The 24,182-nt window shown below is 32.7% G+C and overlaps 1 protein-coding gene across 1 annotated transcript; it reads left to right on the top strand.

The window, feature by feature from the left end:
* Positions 1-1,026: 1,026 nt before the first annotated feature.
* Positions 1,027-22,482, top strand: LOC143079512 (pseudouridylate synthase RPUSD2-like). Its single transcript, XM_076254882.1, has 11 exons — positions 1,027-1,423; positions 6,277-6,397; positions 7,178-7,299; positions 8,503-8,603; positions 9,438-9,604; positions 10,304-10,445; positions 11,675-11,811; positions 12,370-12,423; positions 14,243-14,334; positions 14,844-15,419; positions 22,371-22,482. The coding sequence occupies exons 1-11, from the start codon at positions 1,229-1,231 to the stop codon at positions 22,443-22,445; spliced, it is 1,782 nt and encodes a 593-aa protein (XP_076110997.1). The 5' UTR covers positions 1,027-1,228; the 3' UTR covers positions 22,446-22,482.
* Positions 22,483-24,182: the final 1,700 nt, after the last annotated feature.

Genomic DNA, 24,182 nt, shown 5'->3' with positions numbered 1-24,182 from the left:
TCGGCACAGCCTCGCATTTCCCCGTTTCTAAGCCTCATCCTTATATCGTTGATATGTCAAGTCAATGCCCTATTATTGTCTATATATATGTCTCTGGTGTATATATGTCTCTGATCTATCCGAATCATTTTGCAAGGAATTCCGCTCAAACCTCTGTTTGGTCAAACATTTGTAGTCAGAGAGGATATTGATGCTGGTTTTTGTTTTGCTCCGTGTTGAAGGCCACTGTGACTTTACTATAAAACAGCGCTACACGTGCTTTTCCTTTGGTTTTGTGTGGTGATTTTTTGCTGTGCATTTCCTGATCTTGTGTCATAGGTCATGGATTCACCATATATATCCTTTACCCCCGGGTTTTCTGTTACCGGGTCCTTCGGGTCGATCCTGGGGTAAAACAAATGTCAAATGGAAACTTGCACTATTTAAATAATGTGCGTCCAAAGCACTTTCCTGAATTTACTTTAACGTACCGGGAACGCTCAAACCTAAAATATATATAAGCCAGGCTTGTATAAATAGTAAATACGCAGAAACGTTCAAAGAGTCGAGTTTCTGTTTGGAAGTGCTCTCTGTTCTCAATAAACATCTAAAAATTTAAATAAATCCTACAATGTATATAGTTTTAACCAAAATGTATAGTACAAAAACAGAAGAAAAAGAAATTACGTTGAATTTTTATTTTTATTTTTTTGTATATTATTCACTGTAAATAAAAATTAGATCCCACGCAAGCGCGGCATAGTAAAATCAGTGCCCGGCACGTTATCATCAGTATGTTGATGGAGTGCTGAATTATAAAGAAGAAGAAGAAGAAGAAGTGCTGGATGCACAGCCACGTCCAGTCGGAATAGTGTCAATATACAAATCCTTGCATTTACTTAGCTTTGATTTAAAACAGTCATGACTGCATTACATTACCAATTGAATTTTTATTGTATTTTCATGTTGCTATTTTATCATGATATATAAAGGAAAATTAAGGTACGAGCTGGCATTTATCCCGGGCCGAGTTGGTATCTGAGTTATGTCCCTTCCAAAATGGATGCGCCCATCACAATTTCATTGCGTTTCTAATTTTGAGAACATTTCATCATATATTGAATATTTATATTGTTGGATAATGATTAATAACAACAAACATAATAAGCCTGGGTTATTTTGAATTATACACAGACTTCTGAATGTTTAGGCTTTAACAACTAACGTGAATGAAACTTGTATTTACTTCATGCACATTCACCTGTTCACTACACATGGAAGGAATACTTCAAGTGTATTGTTAAATTTCCTAAAAACTCTTAAAAAGTCTGAGACATTTATATCAACAATGTCAGATTTAACAGCACCTAAGCAACCCACAGTTGGAGAGGATGCAATTCAAGAACCTGTTCTCTCCAAAAGAGCACAAAGAAAACAGAAGAGGGTATAACAAACTGATAAGGGGACAACTATTTTAAAATTCTAGGATTTTGTTGTTGTTTGATTATTCATTTTCAAGGTTTAGTTGCGCTATAGTTTATTTTCATTATTTATTTCTTGCATATGGTTGTGTAGAATATTTATTTTAATTGTGTCTGACCCTCTGGTAAGATTATTTATGTTCAGTTGTTACCAGGGTATTCATTTTATAAATCTTCATTGCCCCAATCAGCAAATCATTGGTTGTTCTTTTATGCTGTTATAATTCAGAGGCAGATTTAGAGGTCCCTTAGTAACCCCCCTTTTCTGGGAAAAATTTGGTTGATTGAATAGGGAATCACTGAAGCATGACTGGAGCGGGCCCTCTCTTAGGCAGTCAGTGGGCCCCCACTTATGAAAATTTCTGGATCCGCCACTGTAATTTATAAGTAAACATGTATTCATCATGTTCATGTACATCTTGCAAAGCTCTGATTACTTGCCCGAGGTTAGCTTTACTTTGGTTTTATAAGCTAATCAACGTTTGTAGTTAGTTGATGTACATGCAGGGTTGGCAAAGTATTACCCACCCGGGAATTCCCGGTTTTCCCGGGCTGGGCAATACTCCCCGAAATGGGTAATAGTGGGCATTACTGGGCAATATGATGTTTTAAGCTTATTTTAACACAAAATAGTAAAGACTTGTTATAGTTTCATAGTATAACAGCTAAAGATATACTTTTTATACAGATAACCATTGACAGTCATTTCTAGAAAATTCAATTTCATTCTCTTCTCTATTAATTTTATATGTAGGCAGAATACAAAACAAGATTTGCACAGAGTGGACTTTGGAATATACGTAAATGAGACAGCAATATTAATACAACGACCAAAAATAACCCAACAACTTCTAGAGTTGTACAGTCGTCTTGACCTTGAATAAACCGTAGTCTTTACAATATGTGGAACTCTAATACGAATTAAGTGATCATCAAAGAAGTAGAGTTAATTTACATCAAATTCATTTCATTTCACACCATGGTATTATTAATGTCTTTCAGTTTTACGACAATGAACAGTAGCATATAGCTTCATAACTATAGCTGACAAAAAATCTTTGGACTCTTTTTATTAATTCAGTAATGAAGATAGTTGATATTTGAATACAACATATTAAAGAACATTTTACTCTTAACAACAATCATAAAAACCCTATTTCGCGTATCAAACATAAACTAAAAGAACTAGCCAAGAAATTTGTTTTTGTGCCGGCCGATAAAGCTGCTAATAATATTATTATTGTTTGACCTAAATTTTACATTGAGGTTCTGAAAAAAGAAATCACCAATTCACCAACATTCCAACTGACTCCATTTTCAGAAAACGACATCTGTAACAAACATAAACTTTTAGCTACCGCTTTACAAGCAGAGCCAAATACAATGAAAGTCCCAACTATGTACTGGCTTCCGAAGCTACACAAAACACCTTACAAATATAGGTTTATTTCGTCTTCAAGCCATTGTTCCACTACTAAATTGTCTATTTTTCTTACCAGCACACTTGGTACAATTAAAAACCTGATAATAAATTGTTCAAATAAGGCCATTCGAAAATAGTGGAATTAATTACTTTTGGAGTGTCAAGAACTCGTTGGAAGTACTTGATAAATTGCATGCTTATATTGGTGATTTTGAATCTGTTCAAAGTTTTGATTTTTCTACCCTGTATACCACATTGTCTCACATTCTCATTAAGAAAAAATTCACACACCTAATTAAATGGGCATTTAAAAAGTCAGAATGTGAATATATATGTTCAAACTCTTTTAGGTCATTTTTTAGTGGCAATAAACAAAAAAACTATGTCAATTGGACATGCTTTGATACTATATATGCCCTTGAATTTTTACTAGATAACATTTTTGTTCCCTTTGGGGATTCCGTATATCGTCAGATTATCAGAATTCCAATGGGGACTAACTGTGCACCACTTATTGCGGACCTGTTTTTGTATTGCTATGAGTTACAATTTATGACAAAAATAAGCAAAGACCCATCGAAACAACATCTGATAAACAAATTTAATAATACTTTTAGATATTTGGATGATATTTTGGCTCTCAATAATGACGACTTCAGTATGTACATGTATATTAAAGAAATTTATCCTAATGAACTTACTTTAAACAAAGCTAATACTAACAATGACCACTGCCCTTTCCTCGATCTTGATATCTATATCATTAACGGAAAGCTGAATACTAAAATTTATGATAAAAGAGATGATTTTTCATTTCCTATCGTTAATTATCCATTTTTAGATGGTGACGTTCCCTTGTCACCATCTTACGGTGTTTATATATCTCAACTTGTACGATTCGCTCGTGTATGTAACAATGTTTTAGATTTTAACGAGAGAAATTTATGTATTACTGAAAAATTATTACACCAGGGGATATCACAAACTAGTCAAAACATTTACTAAATTTTATCATCGGTATAAGGACATCATTCGTAAATATAGCTCAACATGCAGACTTCTTATACGTTCAGGTATTTCACATCTAATTTTTTATGGAAATATTCTTTATAAAGCACAAAGGTGTCAGTATTCACCTAAAAAACTAACAAAACCTTTGAATAGACTTATTAAGAAGGGATATAATTACGAATATTTACGATACTGTTGTCAGGTCATTAAAGATTGCATATTTTGGCGTTAATATTGATTCACTTATAGGGTCTTTGCATCGGAACTAAACACATTTATTCAAAAACCAGTTGTTGGCATGACACGGGTTATGATCTTCTTATATATGTTATGATGGTATGATACTAAACCCCTAACGGGAAGGATTGTGCCTGATGTTCATATGATGAAATCATAATCTTTCAGTCAGTTTAATTGAAGTCTGGAGCTGGCATGTCAGGTAACTGCTAGTAGTCTGTTGTTATTTATGTATTATTGTCATTTTGTTTATTTTCTTTGGTTACATCTTCTGACATCAGACTCGTACTTCTCTTGAACTGAATTTTAATGTGCGTACTGTTATGCGTTTACTTTTCTACATTGGCTAGAGGTATAGGGGAGGGTTGAGATCTCACAAACATGTTTAACCCCGCCGCATTTTTGCACCTGTCCCAAGTCAGGAGCCTCTGGCCTTTGTAAGTCTTGTATTATTTTTAATTTTAGTTTCTTGTGTACAATTTGGAAATCAGTATGGCGTTCATAATCACTGAACTTGCATATATTTGTTTAGGGGCCAGCTGAAGGACGCCTCCGGTTACGGGAATTTCTCGCTACATTGAAGACCTGTTGGTGACCTTCTGCTGTTGTTTTTTTCTATGGTCGGGTTGTTGTCTCTTTGGCATATTCCCCATTTCCATTCTCAATTTTATGTTAATTTTAATTGTTATACATTCATATTGCTAAATAAACACCCTACAGGGTCATGCCATTAACACTTATAAAATTGAAAGGACTGATTATTGTTACATAAACAAATCTGTGTTCTAATCTGATCTGAATAATTACTTATTAATTAGTGACAGTACATATATGTTCCAGACCATATGAGTATTTGGACCGTACGCGTACGGTCCGGACCGTATACGTATACTCGTACGGTCCGACCATACGCGTACGGTCGGACCGTATGAGTATACGTGTATGGTCCAGTACGAGCTAACCAGCTAACTATATATGTTATTAGATCATATGGGTTAAATTTAAACAAATTAACATTAATCACAATCTTTATTTTTAGGTTTACTAATTAATATTATTACAATTACACGGATAAAATGAACAAATGAACAATTGAAATTAAATATTTGTTTAATTGTATATATCTTGATCCTTATTTTGGTACTCTCAACCGATGTTACACTTGCTACCACAAGTAACGTACTAATATTTTTTACATTTACATGTTTGCAGTTCGTGTATATTCCTTAGCATTTGCATTTTTCGTAAAGTTGCTAAATATTCTAAAACAATTGTCCTCCCACATTATATTTACTTCCAATATTTTCAATTTTAGTGTTCATGATTCAATTATTTTACTGAGTGATCGACATGCTAAATACAAGAGATTAACAGATTCAATTAGCGTGAAATTTTTAAATCAATAAAATATAAAAGTGTTTTTTTTTTTTCAATTACAGTTAAACTTTTTTATATCAATTTGAGAATTAAGTTATATTGATCTGTTATATGCATCTAATTAACATTGCCTACTTCTTAATATAAGTCAGACCGTATGCGTACGGTCCGACCGTATGAGTATTTTGAAAAAGTACGCATACGGTCCAGACCGTACGCGTACGGTCCAAATACTCATACGGTCTGGAACATATACATTATTTAAATGTGATGTTTCTTTAATACATGTAATTGTTAATTCTTAATAGGAGCTATATTCATTTGAAAAAAAATGATTTATTTGCTTTCTATTTACCATGTTTACAGTTTGCCAATCTAGACAAATGCTAAACAAACAAAATAGGGTATAAATATCTTATTAAATGTATTGCATTTGTGTTTATCACTGAATCCTCTTTAAAATTTAGACAAATATTTTATATTACCCAGTATTGCCCAATATTACCCACTAAAACCCAGTAAAACCCAGGTTTTCCCAGTATTTCCCACTGGGCTGAGCAATACCGGTACTCATAAAACCCAGGTTTTTACCAACCCTGTGTACATGTACATAATTAATTTATGATGATGTACTTGCAAAAAATAATCATAATATATATATCATTTTGAACTTAAACATGTTAAAAGGTTTATAATTGATTTTAGAGTGTTTTAAATTAGATTCTTAACAATGGGGTTATGTATAGAACATAATAATTTATATTTAAGCTTTTTGCCAAAGAAAGAAGAAAGGAGATGAAAAAACTAACAAAAGGATTAACAAATAACAAACAAAATCCTGGATTTGACAAAAGCCTGTTTGATGCTGCAGAGTATTATTTTGAAGATGGTAATACATACATACATTTATCATGTTTATATGTAATATATTTGTGTACAAATCAGATTTCAACATGACATTCATCAGGGTTCACCAAAGACTGAAAATTGAGGATGTCACATTTCACAACTAGTGTGTAGTTGTTTGCATTCCTCCTTGGGCATAAATTTTTCAAGAAAAATAGATACATCTTTATCAAATTACTAATTATATGAAATATATTAAAATTGGTCATACATGTGATAGCACAGCATCCAAAACCATATATGTGTATAATAATTGTCATGAGAGAATGTTGAAAACACTGAACGCTATGACAAAACAGTCAAATCATGTTAAAATTTGTCACAACAGAAGAGTCAAAATTATGTTACAGTAAACATGGTAAAAGACATGACAGATTGTAGAAACCATATTTCATGTAATGCAGTATATGGGTTTTGCACATTTTGGAAGGCTGTACTGTGATTTATTGTAGTTTACATTTGTACATCTACATCATTTTGTGTCTTATTGGCAATTATCAGATTATACCACATCTCCTTATTTTTATTACAAGAGAGGTCTTGACAACAGTCAAATTCGTGTTTCATTATCACTTGAACAATGTTGAAGAGAGTTTACTGTAAATTTTAGAAATAAAAAATGAATTCTAAATTCTAGCCAACATGCATATTTACAGCATTGACTTATTCATGTTATTGGATAGATACAATGTATGATGAATTTAAGGACAAGCATTCAACATGTTTAATCACTATAATATACTATATAAATTTTGTATTTTAGGATTGAGAAAAGTGTACCCATACTATTTTACATTTTCATCATTTTGCAAACAGCGATGGAATGGTAAAACAGTACTAGACATCTTTACTAAAGATTTCCATGGAACGGAAACAGAAGAATATGTAAGAACTCATAAAAGCATCTATGTACTTCTAATTTATATTATACTTTAATCTGCATAGATATAAGAATATGTGGTATGAGTGCCAATGAGACAAATCTCCATCCAAGTCATCATTTGTTAAAAGGAAACCATCGTACATTTAGGTCAAAGAATGGCTTTCAAAACTGAGGCTTGGCTCACACCATACAGCAAGCTATAAAGGGCCACAAAAATGACTAGAGTGAAACCATTCAAACAGGTAAACCAATGGTCCATTCTTTTAAAAAAAAAACAAGGAACACTTATTATAAACAGCATCAACAAACGACAGCCACTGAACAACAAGCTCAGACCTAGGACAGGTGCAAATAAATGCATCAAGATTTAACAATCCTCAACCTTCACCATGTTCACTATAACCTGAAATAAAAGTGAAACATTACAACATAAAAAGACAGACTATTAAATATCAATTGAAATGGCTTACTAGATAAAAAAAACATTAACAAAAAAAGTAAACATACACTGAACAAACAAATTTGATTTATAACACAATTTAAATACAATATTAATAAAAAAAAAATGGGATATAATACAAACATGTATTTTTTTGTAATTAATGGGAATAAAAATTTGTTTGCGAGTGAATCACAGAAAGTAAAATATTTATCCCTAAAACTTCCCATTTCAGGAATACGTACCACAACATACATTTTTCATTGCATAAACTTTATTATTACCAATCTAATCAAGCTTCTTTTATGATAACACCTTGGGGATGTGGTGAGTCTATAAATGATAACACCTTGAGGATATGGTGAGTCTATAAATGATAACACCTTGGGGATGTGGTGAGTCTATAAATGATAACACCTTGGGGATGTAGTGAGTCTATAAATGATAACACCTTGGGGATGTGGTGAGTCTATAAATGATAACACCTTGGGGATATGGTGAGTCTATAAATGATAACACCTTGGGGATGTGGTGAGTCTATAAATGATAACACCTTGGGGATGTGGTGAGTCTATAAATGATAACACCTTGGGGATGTGGTGAGTCTATAAATGATAACACCTCGGAGGTGTGGTGAGTCTATAAAGGATAACACCTTGAGGATGTGGTGAGTCTATAAATAAATCAAATACAAATCTTCTTGACCTATTTACCATGCTATTTACATCTTTATTTTGTTATTAACTATGTTACTGTTATCTTATAGATTGATGCTATAGAGAGTGGTAGAGTAACAGTAAATGGTAAACCAGTATCTATAGATTACAAAGTAAAAAATCATGATTTTCTGGAACATACTCTTCATAGGTAATTTGTTACAAACATGTCTTCAGTAGAATTAAGTCGGTATGATGGCAGTTAAAGAAATTTGAAGAATTAGGAATGGATACATAGAAAACAAAATCAATTCAGTTAAAAATTCAAGCACAAGTACCTTATGTTTTATTTGAATTTAAACATGGCTTTCTTTAAAAAGCAGAAAAAAAATATGTAACTTTAGCATCTATGAAAATAGGATATAAAAGATATGACATAATATCAAAGGCATATTTTCAAATTGATTTTCATCTTCTACAATATATTAAAACTGCATGCATTTCTTCTTAGTTAAAACTTGACTTTCATGACGAATTAGTTACCAAATGTATACCTTACTGGAAAATTAAGTTTTCACAAATGACTTACAAAATGTAATTAAATATACATAAAACTAAATATAAATAACAGTAGTATACTGCTGTTCAGAAGTCATAAATCGATTGAGAGAAAACAAATCAGGATGACAAACGACAACATATCAACTATAAAAAAAAAAACCAAAAAAACAACAAAAATTCTAAAGTGCAACAAAAACAAACTCAAATGCTACATACATACATAGAAACAGACTATTTGATAGCAACTGTCATATTGCAGAATTGATACATGACATTTTAAGAAAAATAATGGTGGGTTGAACCTGGTGTTTTGGCTAGCAAAACCTCCCTCTTATATGACACAAATGTCATTGATTGCCTAACAATGAAAGTAACAATTGCATAATGTTATTGTATAACAAAAATAATAGGGACAGTGGTACATGTACTACATAATACTTCTAAGAACTGATATATTTTTTAATCATAACTTTACCAATTTCAGACATGAAAACCCTGTCAGTGGTAGTCCATTGAAGATTATCCATGATGATAAAGATGTTGTAGTTATCAACAAGCCACCTTCCATTCCATGTCATCCCTGTGGAAGATATAGATTTAATTCTATAGCCTTTATACTAGGCAAAGAATACGGATATCCGAATCTTAGAAGTAAGTTTTTGTACATGTATGTTCGTGTAGTTATTTATGACTCAATAATTGAAAAGTTTTGTCTGCATAAGACTCATGAGGGGCACTCAAATCTGTTGGAAAACCAAATCAGTAAAGAAGTTGAAGGGCATTTAACACAAAATATTTCAATTAGTTCTCACCATCTAGCTTAAATCACACTAACAATAAAAAAAGAGGACAAAAACAGAAGTTTTGGACTGATTACCATGTGGTGTCTTTATTGCTTATTTCATGCTTAGATTGAAATTCATTCTAACATTAGTGATTTTACATCTTATCTAGTTCATGAAAATTTTATTTTGTATTTACAATTAGTAACTTTTTCAATTAAAAAGGAGCAGCCAAAAAGTTGATTAATGAATATGTGAGTTAAATCTCAGTTTGTACATAGATTTTCATCAATTACTTTCCTTTGTTTTGTGGCACCTTTTAATTTTACAAATAAATGAACAAAAATTTATCCTTTTTGATAAACCTTCCTCTCTTCCGTGTGATGAGATGTAATTTGTTTACACACGTGACCTAGATATATGGGGATATATCGTAAGATTAAAACAGGGAACCAGTTTTACATCAGTTATCTCCCTTAGTATTGGAAGTAACATTTAAAACTTTTCATAGTTATTTATCTGTTATGTCAGTGAATTCAATATATATACTTTGACTATCTTGTTTCAGATATTTATAGATTAGATCGCCTGACATCAGGTGTTTTAATATTAGCTAAAACACCAGAAAAAACAAGGCAACTTGAAGATGAAATATTTGGTAAACATGTACAAAAGGAATATGTTTGTCGTGTGGTGGGAGAATTTCCACAGTAAGTATAATGTCATGGAAATTAAAATGAAGATAAAATGTTGATGATTTTGTTTGTACATTGCTACTTCTAATATAAGTAGTATATATCTTTTTTGTTTGAATTCAAAATCATAATTCTGAAATTAATGAATGTAAAAGATTTCAGTTTTATAAATTTGATCATTTCAACCCACATGACCCATTAGTGCAGCAGCTACAAGCATATTTCAGAAGAACTGTGCACATCCTGCTACAAGCATGAAATTTGGCATAAACCTTCCTCAACCATTACTCTTTTAATTCAGATAGGGAGGCATTTAAAAAAAATGTCTCACTTCCGGTAAATATTTAAAATGACGGACAGTATTCTCAAATCAGCACAATATCGAAAGCTGGTATGTGAAAAGGTGTTATAATCATGCTACTATCTTTATTTCGGCACTAACCTTTGTTCTGTGCTACTTCTGGACAATGTATAAGCTCCTGACAAGATTACGAGGCCTCCAGTCATTTTTAAAAAGGATGGTTCCCAACCCAGGAAAAAGTAGGGTTCCAACCATATGTCCCCATTTACATTAATTTAAATGCATTGATCAGACCAAAAAAAAAAGGGAGGGGGTCCAAAATCATTTAATAAATTTTTTTTTTTTCATTTCAATAAAATTGAATATATATCATTGCTTATGAACAAAAGATATGAGGTATGATACTTTAATGAAATTGCAGACCTGATTTACAAAAAAAAAAATAAAAAAAGACGTCTACTTTCATTTGTATTTCATTCAATTTTTCAACACACCGGCATTGGAAGTTTTTTGGAACCTACAAAATAGTTTATCCACAGTAATGAAGAAAATTATTTCTTAGAACATTTCTCAAAATTGCATATTGAATAACCAATCTGGCTGCAAGTGTTCATGTTTATAGATGAAAGAGGGACGAAAGATATCAAAGGGACAGTCAAACTCATAAATCTAAAACAACACCATGGCTAAAAAATAAAAAAGACAAACAAAAAACAGCACACATGACACAACATAGAAAACTAAAGAATAAACAACATGAACCCCCCCAAAAAACTAGGGGTGAAAAATGCATCCACGTCTCATCTGATTACGGAATACATGGCCCAAGATTCAAGGGGTTCATTTTGGTGAGCAAGTACAGTTACATTGATTTTAACAGCTATAATTAATAGAAATTTATTGAACATCTGAATTTTAATTTAAAATGAATATTTCTTTTCAGAGAAGAAATAACTTGTGATCAACCACTTAACTTAATCAGCCACAAAATTTCCATGATGAGGGTAAAATCTCCTGGTAAACCGAGTAAAACTGTCTTTCAGAGATTAAGTTATAATGGAAAATCCAGTGTTGTCAGATGTAAGTCCAGGTTTAAGTGATTGATTTGATATTAAGTAATTATATATATAAATTTGTGGTGGTAATTATAAATTATTGCTATTTTAGATTTGAGATGATCAACGATCATCTATGATTATCATTGGTCATCTCAACAAGATTGTTTTTCTTGCTTGAGGCTGTATGGCGAAAGTGAGAATAGCATTCAAGTTGAGATGACCAATGCATGCAATGATAACCAGTTTATCACTATTCTACATAATTTCATTGACAGTCGCACGTGGACCCTTAGTTTCTTGCAATAATTTTTCATATCACTCTACTTTGCTGAGAAAGGAAATTATCAGTCAGTAAGATCAAAGGAAAATTTTTTAAGATAACAATAATTTAGATTTATCAGATAATTTTCTCATACTTTTGAAAAGACAATTGTATTAGTTTTATGAAGGGTTTCAGGGGTAGACATGTATATCATCAAAACAAGAAGAAAATGTTTAAATCATCAAAAATATTTTTTAACATTTGGATATTTATTTCAGGATTTATGAATCTTTTTCTTACTAGAGCCTTTTATTTCAGGTTTACCCTATACTGGAAGGACACATCAGATAAGAGTACACCTGCAATTCTTAGGTAATGCTGGTACCAGAAAGTCATTGTAATTTAGAAACAGATCCTTTTTAGCTCACCCAAAGGGCCAAGTGAGCTTTTCTCATCACTTGGCGTCCGGCGTCCGTCGTCGTCCGTCGTCGTCCTGCGTTAACTTTTACAAAAATCTACTCCTCTGAAACTACTGGGCCAAATTTAACCAAACTTGGCCACAATCATCATTGGGGTATCTAGTTTAAAAAATGTGTCCGGTGACCCGGTCAACCAACCAAGATGGCCGCCATGGCTAAAAATAGAACATAGGGGTAAAATGCAGTTTTTGGCTTATAACTCAAAAACCAAAGCATTAAGAGCAAATCTGACAGGGGTAGTATTGTTCAACAGGTCAAGATCTATCTGCCCTGAAATTTTCAGATGAATCGGACATTTCGTTGTTGGGTTGCTGCCCCTGAAATGGTAATTTTAAGGAAATTTTGCTGTTTTTGGTTATTATCTTGAATATTATTATAGATAGAGATAAACTGTAAACAGCAATAATGTTCAGCAAAGTAAGATCTACAAATAAGTCAACACGATCAAAATGGTCAGTTGACCACTTTAGGAGTTATTGCCCTTTATAGTCAATTTTTAACCATTTTTCGTAAATCTTAGTAATCTTTTAGAAAAATCTTCTCCTCTGAAACTACTGGGTCAAATTTAACCAAACTTGGCCATAATCATCATTGGGGTATCTAGTTTAAAAAATGTGTCCGGTGCCCGGCCCAACCAACCAAGATGGCCGCCATGGCTAAAAATAGAACATAGGGGTAAAATGCAGTTTTTGGCTTATAACTCAAAAACCAAAGCATTAAGAGCAAATCTGACACAGTAAAATTGTTTATCAGGTCAAGATCTATCTGCCCTGAAATTTTCAGATGAATCAGACATTCCGTTGTTGGGTTGCTGCCCCTGAAATGGTAATTTTAAGGAAATTTTGCTGTTTTTGGTTATTATCTTGAATATTATTATAGATAGAGATAAACTGTAAACAGCAATATTGTACAGCAAAGTAAGAACTAAAAATAAGTCAGTATGACCAAAATAGTCAATTGACCCCTTAAGGAGTTATTGCTCTTCATAGTCAATTTTTAACAATTTTCTTAAAATTCTTAACATTTTCCACAGAAAGTACTGTTATAGATAGAGATAATTGTAAGCAGCAAGAATGTTTCGTAAAGTAAGATCTACAAACACATCACCATCACCAAAACACAATTTTGTCATGAATCCATCTGTGTCCATTGTTTAATATTCAATAGACCAAGGTGAGCGACACAGGCTCTTTAGAGCCTCTAGTTTATAAATCCTTTGATTTTACCATTTCATTAAGGACTTTTCATTTTGAATTTTCAACGGATATGAGTATTTTTGTGATTTTACTTTTTTTTTTCTTTTTTTTTTTTATGAAAGAGACATTGAATAGATCAATACATAGTAAATCCTCCAGCATGCTCAAAGCATCCTCATAAGAATAGATTTAGGACTGTTTTTCCCTCATTATAAATTACAAGGGGTTTATAGGAAGAGAGCTATCTGCATATACATAACATAACATCATGTAAAACATGTCTATACTAAGTCAATATAATAGCTAGATTAATAATTAAGAATATTCCATTAAAAATTGAGTCTGTTTAATGGCATTCTTCAACTGCCCCATGACTATCCATTAGTCAAAAAGTAATATGCAACGAACATGGTCTTTCAACTCTTTTTATAAGGCTAAATCCACAGGAAATTTTGTAACAAAATTATTGTATATTTATGGTGGTACAAGATCATAATATTACTATCGTATTTTCAGGATATCCGATAATAAATGACCCATTGTATAATAGTCCAGCTTTTGGTCCAAATAGAGGAAAAGGAGGTGAATTCTGGAAATCTGATACAGAGGTAGGATCTAATGAGAACAAAAGATAATTAAGGAACTTTTCAAAAATATGTTTGATTTGAAAGACCTTAGATTTTATTATAACAAATGTTAGAATTGGAAAAAGTTTTAAATCCAGATTTCTTATATCTGGGTTTTGAACAATGTTGGAAGACCAAAGGGACATTAAAAAGTTAAAAAAAAACCTGACAATGTTGGGGCAAAATATAAAAAATGACAAAAAGACTATGAACATATTATACACTAAAAACAACATACAAAACAAACTAAAGATGGCAACATGAACTCCACCAAAAACTGGGAGTGATCCATGCAGGTGCTGCAGAATGGTCAGCAGATCCTTGAAATTATGATATTAAACTTAAAATTGCTTGTTGAATTCAAATTCATGATAAATACAGAGTAAATTGGATGTTGAATAACTTAAATTTTTATCATGATAACAAATATTTACCTTTCTTTAAAATCTGTTACTATGAAATTAAAATTTTACAATTGATTTTTATTAAAGATAACAGATGAAATACAGAATTTACATAGTGTTGGTTTATGGTATAATGGTGAAAATCCTCTATATCATAAAAGATTGAAGGAAATAAAAGAAAGTCAAGGTAATAAAGTGTCTGAAGAAAAAACAGATGGCACAGACTGTGATATTAGATGTACAGATTCAGAAACAAAGACTGAAATAGAGAGCTCAGAAAGTGGGACAAGAAAAGATTCTATTTATAGTGATACGGAAATAGATAGTTTAGAACCTAAGGAAAAGAAAGCTAAAATTGATCATACAGAGACAGAAGATAAAATCTCTAAAGTAACACTCTCGGAAAAATCTTCAGGTTCAGAGGTCAAATCAGAATCTGGCTTAGACGAGGATAAAATTATATGTTGTAATTCTGAATCCCTTGACAATGACAGAGAGATGGCATGTACAGTAACAAAAGATGATGCGCAAAAAACAATTGTTTATCAGACTTTTGATGAATCGAAATGGCTTCCTAATGAACATTGTAGTAGCTGTAAGAGGAATTATATAGATCCTGGACCAAAGGACCTTGTCATGTATCTTCATGCATTGAGTTATAAGGTAACTTATTCAGATAACATGTATATTTTATTTAATACATATGCTATTTGCAGATTTTATTGCACCATTCATAACCTGTGTATAAAGCATTTCTAATTTATAAAATACATCATTTACACATCATGCACATGCTATATCAGGCCATAAAAAAGAATAGGTTTGTTTGCCCAAATGCTACCTACCCAGAAAAAAGCTGTCTACCCAAATTCTTTTATTGTCCTGATTTGAAGAAGTTTTTTTTTAATCAGATAAGCATGAAGACTAATAAACACCTGATACTTCAATTTCTCTTTTTGAAAAACAAAAAAAGAAAATGCCTACCTACCTACCCACTGTCTCAACCTTTGGGTAGGGTTTGGGCAAACCAAAATTTTTTTAAATTGTACATGTGGCCTCATGTATATAATTTGCAAATTTTATTGCACCAATCCAAAGCTTTATTTTTTATTTGAAATTTCCCTCAAGTAGACCATTAGGACATGTTGAGACAAAACATAACTGATGAACAATATTTATTACTGCTAGGGCACATATAACACTGTATAAAAATAAGAAGATGTGGTATGATTAATAGAGAATATCATATGGCTTTTTCAATATCGCATCCGTATCAACCCGAGACACCAATATAATCCCAAGAGCTCTGCTCCAGGGATTATATTGGTTGCCGGTTGATACAATGTGATATTGAAAAAGCCATATCATATACACTTTATTATATACATATACCTCAAGTAGATGTTTTTTTTATGTGACATGACGTCATAAAGCCTTTGCAACAGTGACTGGAATCGATGACGTGATGTCATACAGATTAAAGGTGTGATAAAGCTTTTGCAACAGTGTTGATATCGATATCATCACGGGTGGCTGATACAGCACGCTTGACATTGATTGTATTACACATACAATTTATCTGTATTTACTACTAAGTATATAATTACTACTTTTACCAGAGTCCAAATGACGTAACAATTAACATACTTTACATGTTTGAAAGTACATGTATATAGAAATAAAGTGATGCATAGTTTAATTTACTGTGCATGTAAATTCAGAAATTGTTGCGTGCGTTTATTATTGTGATTTTGTCATTTCAGACAAAATGTGATTTAAATATTTACGATATTGAGAAAAGAAATCCTGTTTTTATTCATATAAAAAATATAATCATATAATTGTATAGATGTACAACTTAAATCATTGAGAAGTAAATCTTTTTAGCTCACCTGGCCCAAAGGGCCAAGTGATCTTTTCTCATCACTTGGCGTCCGTCGTCGTTGTCCGTCGTTAACTTTTCCAAAAATCTTCTCCTCTGAAACTACTGGGCCAAATTTAACCAAACTTGGCCACAATCATCATTGGGGTATCTAGTTTAAAAATGAGTTCCATGACCCCGCTTACCAACCAAGATGGCCGCCATGGCTAAAAATAGAACAGGGGTAAAATGCAGTTTTTGGCTTATAACTCAAAAACCAAAGCATTTAGAGCAAATCTGACATGGGGGTAAAATTGTTAATCAGGTCAGGATCTATCTGCTCTGACATTTTCAGATGAATTGGACAACCCGTTGTTGGGTTGCTGCCCCTGAATTGGTAATTTTAGGAAAATTTTGCTGTTTTTGGTTATTATCTTGAATATTATTATAGATAGAGATAAACTGTAAACAGCAATAATGTTCAGCAAAGTAAGATTTACAAATAAGTTAGCATGACCAAAATGGTCAGTTGACCCCTTTAGGAGTTATTGCTCTTTATAGTCAATTTTTAACCATTTTTAGCTCACCTGGCCCGAAGGCCCAAGTGAGCTTTTCTCATCACTTGGCGTCCAGCGTCCGTCGTCGTCGTCCGTCGTCGGTCGTCGTTAACTTTTACAAAAATATTCTCCTCTGAAACTACTGGGCCAAATTTAACCAAACTTGACCAAAATCATCATTGGGGTATCTAGTTTAAAAAATGTGTGGCGTGACCCGGCCAACCAATCAAGATGGCCGCCACGGCTAAAAATAGAACATAGGGGTAAAATGTAGATTTTAGCTTATAACTCAAAAACCAAAGCCTTTAGAGGAAATCTGACATGGGGTAAAAATGTTTATCAGGTCAAGATCTATCTGCCCTGAAATTTTCAGATGAATCGGTCAACCCGTTGTTGGGTTGCTGCCCCTGAATTGGTAATTTTGAGGAAATTTTGCGGTTTTTGGTTATTATCTTGAATATTATTATAGATAGAGATAAACTGTAAACAGCAATAATGTTCGGCAAAGTTAGATTTACAAATAAGTCAACATGACCGAAATGGTCAGTTGACCCCTTTAGGAGTTATTGCCCTTTATAGTCAATTTTTAACCATTTTTCGTAAATCTTAGTTATCTTTTACAAAAATCTTCTCCTCTGAAACTACTTGGCCAAATTAATTCAAACTTGGCCACAATCATCTTTGAGGTACCTTGTTTGAAAAATGTGTCCGATGACCTGGCCATCCAACCAAGATGGCCACCACGGCTAAAAATAGAACAGGGGTAAAATGTAGTTTTTTGCTTATAACTCTGAAACCAAATCATTTAGAGGAAATCTGACAAGGAGTTAAATTGTTAATCAAGTCAATATATATCTGCCCTGAAATATTCAAATGAATTGGACAACCGGTTGTTGGGTTGCTGCCCTCCAATTGGTAATTTTTAAAGAAATTTTGCTGTTTTTGGTTATTATCTTGAATACTATTATAGATAGTGATAAACTGTAAACAGCGATAATGTTCATCAAAGTAAGATCTACAAATAAGTCAACATGACCTAAATGGTCAATTGACCCCTTAAGGAGTTATTGCCCTTTATAGTCAATTTTTAACAATTTTCATTAATTTGCTAAATTTATGTACAGTGATATTGTTTGCCTCAAATTACAGCCGAAATTCGGCCTTTTCCCCTAGAGAAAATTCCCAATTACTAAAAAAATGGCTTAAAATTCCTCCCAAAAAGTTTTACATTTTCCCCAAACAGTGATGGCATTGGTAGTAATGTTTGTAAATATCGTATTCATGTTATTATTTTGATATTAGAAAGCACTTTTGAGATCCGGTTTTCTGATCAAAATCATCATGGTGTTTGTAACACATGTAGTTTTCAATGCAGTAAGTACCATCATTGCTTCTGTTTCTTTCCCCTCTCCAAAAAGTACTTTTCAGGTTGATAATGTCTGACAACCAAATTATACATGAAAAAACAGTGCAAAAAAGACAGCAAAGGTCAGCAAAAAATCGGAGATGTGTTTAGAATAAAATATACAAATTTCCCAATTTCAATGAAAAATATACATTTTTCCCAATAAAAAACGGTAGAGGAAGTTTTGAAAAAAGACAACAATATCACTGATGTAAATTTTTACCAAATATTTTTCTCTGTTACTAATGGGCAAAGTTCATTATAGATATAACTGTAAGAAGCAAGAACGTTCAGTAAAGTAAGAACTTCAAACACATCACCATCACCAAAATACAATTTTGTCATGAATCCATTTGTGTCCTTTGTTTAATATGCACATAGACCAAGGTGAGCGACACAGGCTCTTTAGAGCCTCTAGTTAGTAAATCTTAGTTATCTTTTACAAAAATCTTCTCCTCTGAAAATACTGGGCCAAATTAATCCAAACTTGGCCAAAATCATCTTTGGGGTATCTAGTTAAAAAAATGTGTCCGATGACCCATCCATCCAACCAAGATGGGTGCCATGGCTAAAAATAGAACATAGGGGTAAAATGCAGTTTTTGGATTATAACTCAAAAACCAAAGCATTTAGAGCAAATCTGACGACGTAAAATTGTTTATCAGGTCAAAATCTATCTGCTCTGAAATTTTCAGATGAATCGGACAACCCATTGTTGGGTTGCTGTCCCTGAATAGGTGATTTTAGGGAAATTTTGCTGTTTTTTGTTATTATCTTGAATATTATTATAGATAGAGAGGAACTGTAAACAGCAATAATGTACAACAAAGTAAGATTTACAAATAAGTCACCATGACCAAAATGGTCAGTTGACCCTTTTAGGAGTTATTGCCCTTTATAGTAAATTTTTAACAATTTTTCGTAAATCTTAGCAATCTTTTACAAAAATCTTCTCCTCTGAAACTACTGGGCCAAATTAATCCAAACTTGGCCACAATCATCTTTGGGGTATCTAGTTTAACTAGAGGCTCTCAAGAGCCTGTGTCGCTCACCTTGGTCTATGTGCATATTAACAATAAATACAGATAAATTCATGACAAAATTGAGTTTTGGTGATGGTGATGTGTTTGTAGATCTTTCTTTACTGAATATTCTTTTTGCTATAATTATCTCTACCTATAATGAACTTGGCCTAGTAATTACAGTGGAAAATATTTCCTAAAAATTTACAAAAATTAACAAAAATTTCTGAAAATTGTTAACAATTGACTATAAAGAGCAATAACTCTTTAAGGGGTCAATTGACAATTTTGGTCTTGTTGACTTATTTGTAGATCTTATTTTGCTGAACATTATTGCTGTTTACAGTTTATCTCTATCTATAATAATATTCAAGACAATAACCAAAATCTGCAAAACTTCCTTAAAATTACTAATTCGGGGGCAGCAACCCAACAACAGGTTGACCGATTTGTCTGAAAATTTCAGGGTCTGATAGATCTTGACCTGATAATTAATTTTATCCCCATGTCAGATTTGCTCTAAATGCTTTGGTTTTTGAGTTATAAGCCAAAAACTGCATTTTACCCCTATGTTCTATTTTTAGCCATGGCAGCAATCTTGGTTGGTTGGCGGGGTCACGCCACACATTTTTTTAACAATATACCCCAATGATGATTGTGGCCAACTTTGGTTTAATTTGGCCCAGTAGTTTCAGAGGAGAAGATTTTTGTAAAAGATTACAAAAATTTACGAAAAATTGGTCAAAATTGACTATAAAGGGCAATAACTCCATAAGGGGTCAACTGACCATTTTAGTCATATAAACGTATTTGTAGATCTTGCTTTGCTGAACATTATTGCTGATTACATTTTATCTCTTTCTATAATAATATTCAAGATAATAACCAAAATCTGCAAAATTTCTTTCAAATTACTTATTTCGGGGCAGCAACCCACAACCCGTTGTCCGATTCATTTGAAAGTTTCAGGGCAGATAGATATTCACTTGATGAACGATTTTACTTATATCAGATTTGCTCTAAATGCTTTGGTTTCAGAGATATAAGTCAAAATCTACATTTCACCCCTATGTTCTATTTTTAGCCATGGCAGCCATCTTGGTTGGTTGGCCAGGTCACGCCACACATTTTTTAAACTAGATACCCAAAAGATGATTGTGGCCAAGATTGGATTAATTTGGCCCAGTAGTTTCAGAGGAGAAGATTTTTGTAATAGATTACTAAGATTTACGAAAAATGGTTAAAAATTGACTATAAAGGGCAATAACTCCTAAAGGGGTCAACTGACCATTTCGGTCATGTTGACTTATTTGTAAATCTTACTTTTTTGAACATTATTGCTGTTTACAGTTAATCTCTATCTGTAATAATATTCAAGATAACAACCAAAAACAGCAAAATTTCCTTAAAATTACCAATTCAGGGGCAGCAACCCAACAACCGTTTGTCCGATTTATCTGAAAATTTCAGGGCAGAGAGATCTTGACCTGATAAACAATTTTACGTCAGTCAGATTTGCTCTAAATGCTTTGTTTTTGAAGGTATAAGCCAAAAACTGCATTTTACCCCTATGTTCTATTTTTAGCCATGGCAGCCATCTTGGTTGGTTGGCGGGGTCACGCCACACATTTTTTAAACTAGATACCACAATGATGATTGTGGCCAAGTTTAGTTAAATTTGGCCCAGTAGTTTCAGAGGAGAAGATTTTTGTAAAAGTTAACGACGCCGGACGCCGGACGCCGGACGCCAAGTGATGGCAAAAGCTCACCTGGCCCTGTGGGCCAGGTGAGCTAAAAAATGTGTCTGATGACCCGGCCATCCAACCAAGATGGCTGATATGGCTAAAAATAGAACATAGGGGTAAAATGTAGTTTTTGGCTTATAACTCAAAAACGAAAGCATTTAGAGCAAATCTGACATGATGTAAAATTGTTTATAAGGTCAAGATCTATCTGCTCTGACATTTTCAGATGAATTGGACAACCTGTTGTTGGGTTGCTGCTCCTGAATTGGTAATTTTAGGAAAATTTTGCTGTTTTTGGTTATTATCTTGAAGATTATTATAGATAGAGATAAACTGTAAACAGCAATAATGTTCAGCAAAGTAAGATTTACAAATAAGTTAGCATGACCAAAATGGTCAGTTGACCCCTTTAGGAGTTATTGCTCTTTATAGTCAATTTTTAACCATTTTTAGCTCACCTGGCCCAAAGGCCCAAGTGAGCTTTTCTCATCACTTGGCGTCCAGCGTACGTCGTCGTCGTCCGTCGTCCGTCGTCGTTAACTTTTACAAAAATATTCTCCTGCTGTTTTTTGTTATTATCTGAATATTATTATAGATAGAGATAAACTGTAAACAGCAATAATGTACAGCAAAGTAAGACCTAAAAATAAGTCAACATGACCAAAATGGTCAATTGACCCCCTAAGGAGTTATTGTCCTTTATAGTCAATTTTTAACAATTTTCATAAAATTTGTTAATTTTTACTAACATTTTCCACTGAAACTACTGGGCCAAGTTCATTATAGATAGAAATAATTGTAAGCAGCAAGAATGTTCAGTAAAGTAAGATGTACAAACACATCACCATCACCAAAACACAATTTTGTCATGAATCCATCGGTGTCCTTTGTTTCATATTCACATAGACCAAGGTGAGCGACACAGGCTCTTTAGAGCCTCTAGTTTACGTAATATTTACAATTACAACAATACTTTGTATTTAAGGAATTGATAAATAAAATCATATTCATGGTATTTTTTTAGGGATCAGACTGGGGATATTGTACAGAATTACCAGAATGGGCTAAAGAGGACTGGGTAGATGACACTTCTCCATAACATCAGCTATTTTAGAATAAATTAATTTAAATTGCAATCCTTATATATTTTTATCATTTTTAGATTGCCATGCCCAAAAGGCTTTATGAGTGTTTTCCATCACTTGACATCTATTGTTTGCATAGTCAAAAAACATTTAAAAAAAAATCTTCTTCCCTACAGTACAGGTCAGGTTTTCTCCTCAGAAATATATTATGTTAGCCTGGTAAACAGGAAATTCTAAAATACATTCTTGAATTTAGAAAATATAGTATCACATTTATAACACTATCTATCATGTCTATACATGCTATAAGGAACTAATTCCAGGTACAAATGTAGCATCACATTACCATGATGCTAAAAGCCCCTTGAGATGAAATTGGAGTGCTAAATGGTAACAAACTTCAGCTGAATGTGTCTTGGATTATCTAGTTCAAAAATTGTTGTACAGTTTTGATCCATCAACAAACATGAGTGCTGTTGATATTGGGTGCTGTTGCTAGAAATAGAAAAAATAGTAAAATGCAGATTTTGGATTATATTTAAAAAAAAATAGAGCAGTTAGAGCAGTAGAGCAAAAAAGACACAGTGAGAAAATGATAAGAAGGTCATTTCTATCTTCTGCAAAATTTTTGGACAACATATTTTAGAGGTACATTGTACTGGTATTGGCCCTGAAATGTCGATTTGGCTTACATCTCAAAAACTCAATCAGTTAGCAGGTCAAAAGGTCTATCTCCTGTGAAATTTTCTAAAAAGTCCTGAAACAGATTTTGGATTAATTATCCCTGAAATATATATTTTTTTAAATTTCACATTTTTTAAGCCCCTGTGCTTCCTTTTGTATGCCAGTTCCTCTGTCCCTTTGTCTGTCTGTCCTGCTTCAGTCCTACATGTACAAGTTAGTCAACATGATTGGCCTCCCCTCCTCATGATTCATTGACTGAAATTTTACAGTTTAAAAGTTAAAATTTGTGTTTATATAAAAAAGGAGATGTGGTATGATTGCCAATGAGACAACTCTCCCAAAGAGACCAAAATGACACAGAAATTAAAAACTATAGATCACTGTATGGCCTTCAACAATGAACAAAGCCCATACCACATAGTCAGCTATAAAAGTTCTTGAAATGACAATATAAAACAATTCTAACGAGAAAACTAATAGCCTAATTTACATACAAAAAATGAATGAAAATCAAATATGTAAACATAAACAAATGACAATCACTGAAATACAGGCTCCTTACTTTGGACAGGCATATTAATACAGAATGTGGCAAGGTTAAACATGTTAGCGCAAACCCCTCCCCCATAAATTCTTATATTGTACTGTTACACCACTGCCCCCTAACCTGGGACAGTGGTGTAACAGTACAACATAAGAATTATAGGTTATTTTAAAGGGAACCACTTATGATAAGTCGATGTCAATTGTAATTAGTATGTAGTTTTATAAACTTTCATATTTCACTTTAAATATGCTTTGAGATATCTCAACCCTCCCGTATTCCTCTAGCCAGTGTGGAATAAAGTAACACACAGCAAAACACAAAACTTAGGTAAGCATAAACTATTCACAGTAAGAATGATAATCAAAACAAGACCTACAAATAAACCACTAAATAAGATCTTAAAATAAGCAAACATAACTGATAGAAATAAAGGGAAACATAAATATGAAAATGGCATATGAGTGATTTATGCATTTTGGAATTTCTTGTAGGTACCTGACAGGATGGGTATACTGGTTTT

The sequence above is a fragment of the Mytilus galloprovincialis genome, chromosome 6, assembly GCF_965363235.1.
Source record: "Mytilus galloprovincialis chromosome 6, xbMytGall1.hap1.1, whole genome shotgun sequence".
In the NCBI taxonomy this organism is placed as follows: Eukaryota; Metazoa; Mollusca; class Bivalvia; order Mytilida; family Mytilidae; genus Mytilus; species Mytilus galloprovincialis.
Note: the sequence above shows the minus strand (reverse complement) of the source record. Positions and strands in the feature narration are given on the sequence as shown.

What these genes read in the sequence shown, in the direction of transcription:
- LOC143079512 (XM_076254882.1), top strand. Translation starts at nt 1,229, where the DNA reads ATGCACATTCACCTGTTCACTACACATGGAAGGAATACTTCAAGTGTA. An exon ending in AGTACACCTGCAATTCTTAG is followed by an intron (nt 12,424 to 14,242) that starts GTAATGCTGGTA and finishes TCGTATTTTCAG; the next exon opens with GATATCCGATAATAAATGAC. An exon ending in TCTGGAAATCTGATACAGAG is followed by an intron (nt 14,335 to 14,843) that starts GTAGGATCTAAT and finishes TTTTTATTAAAG; the next exon opens with ATAACAGATGAAATACAGAA.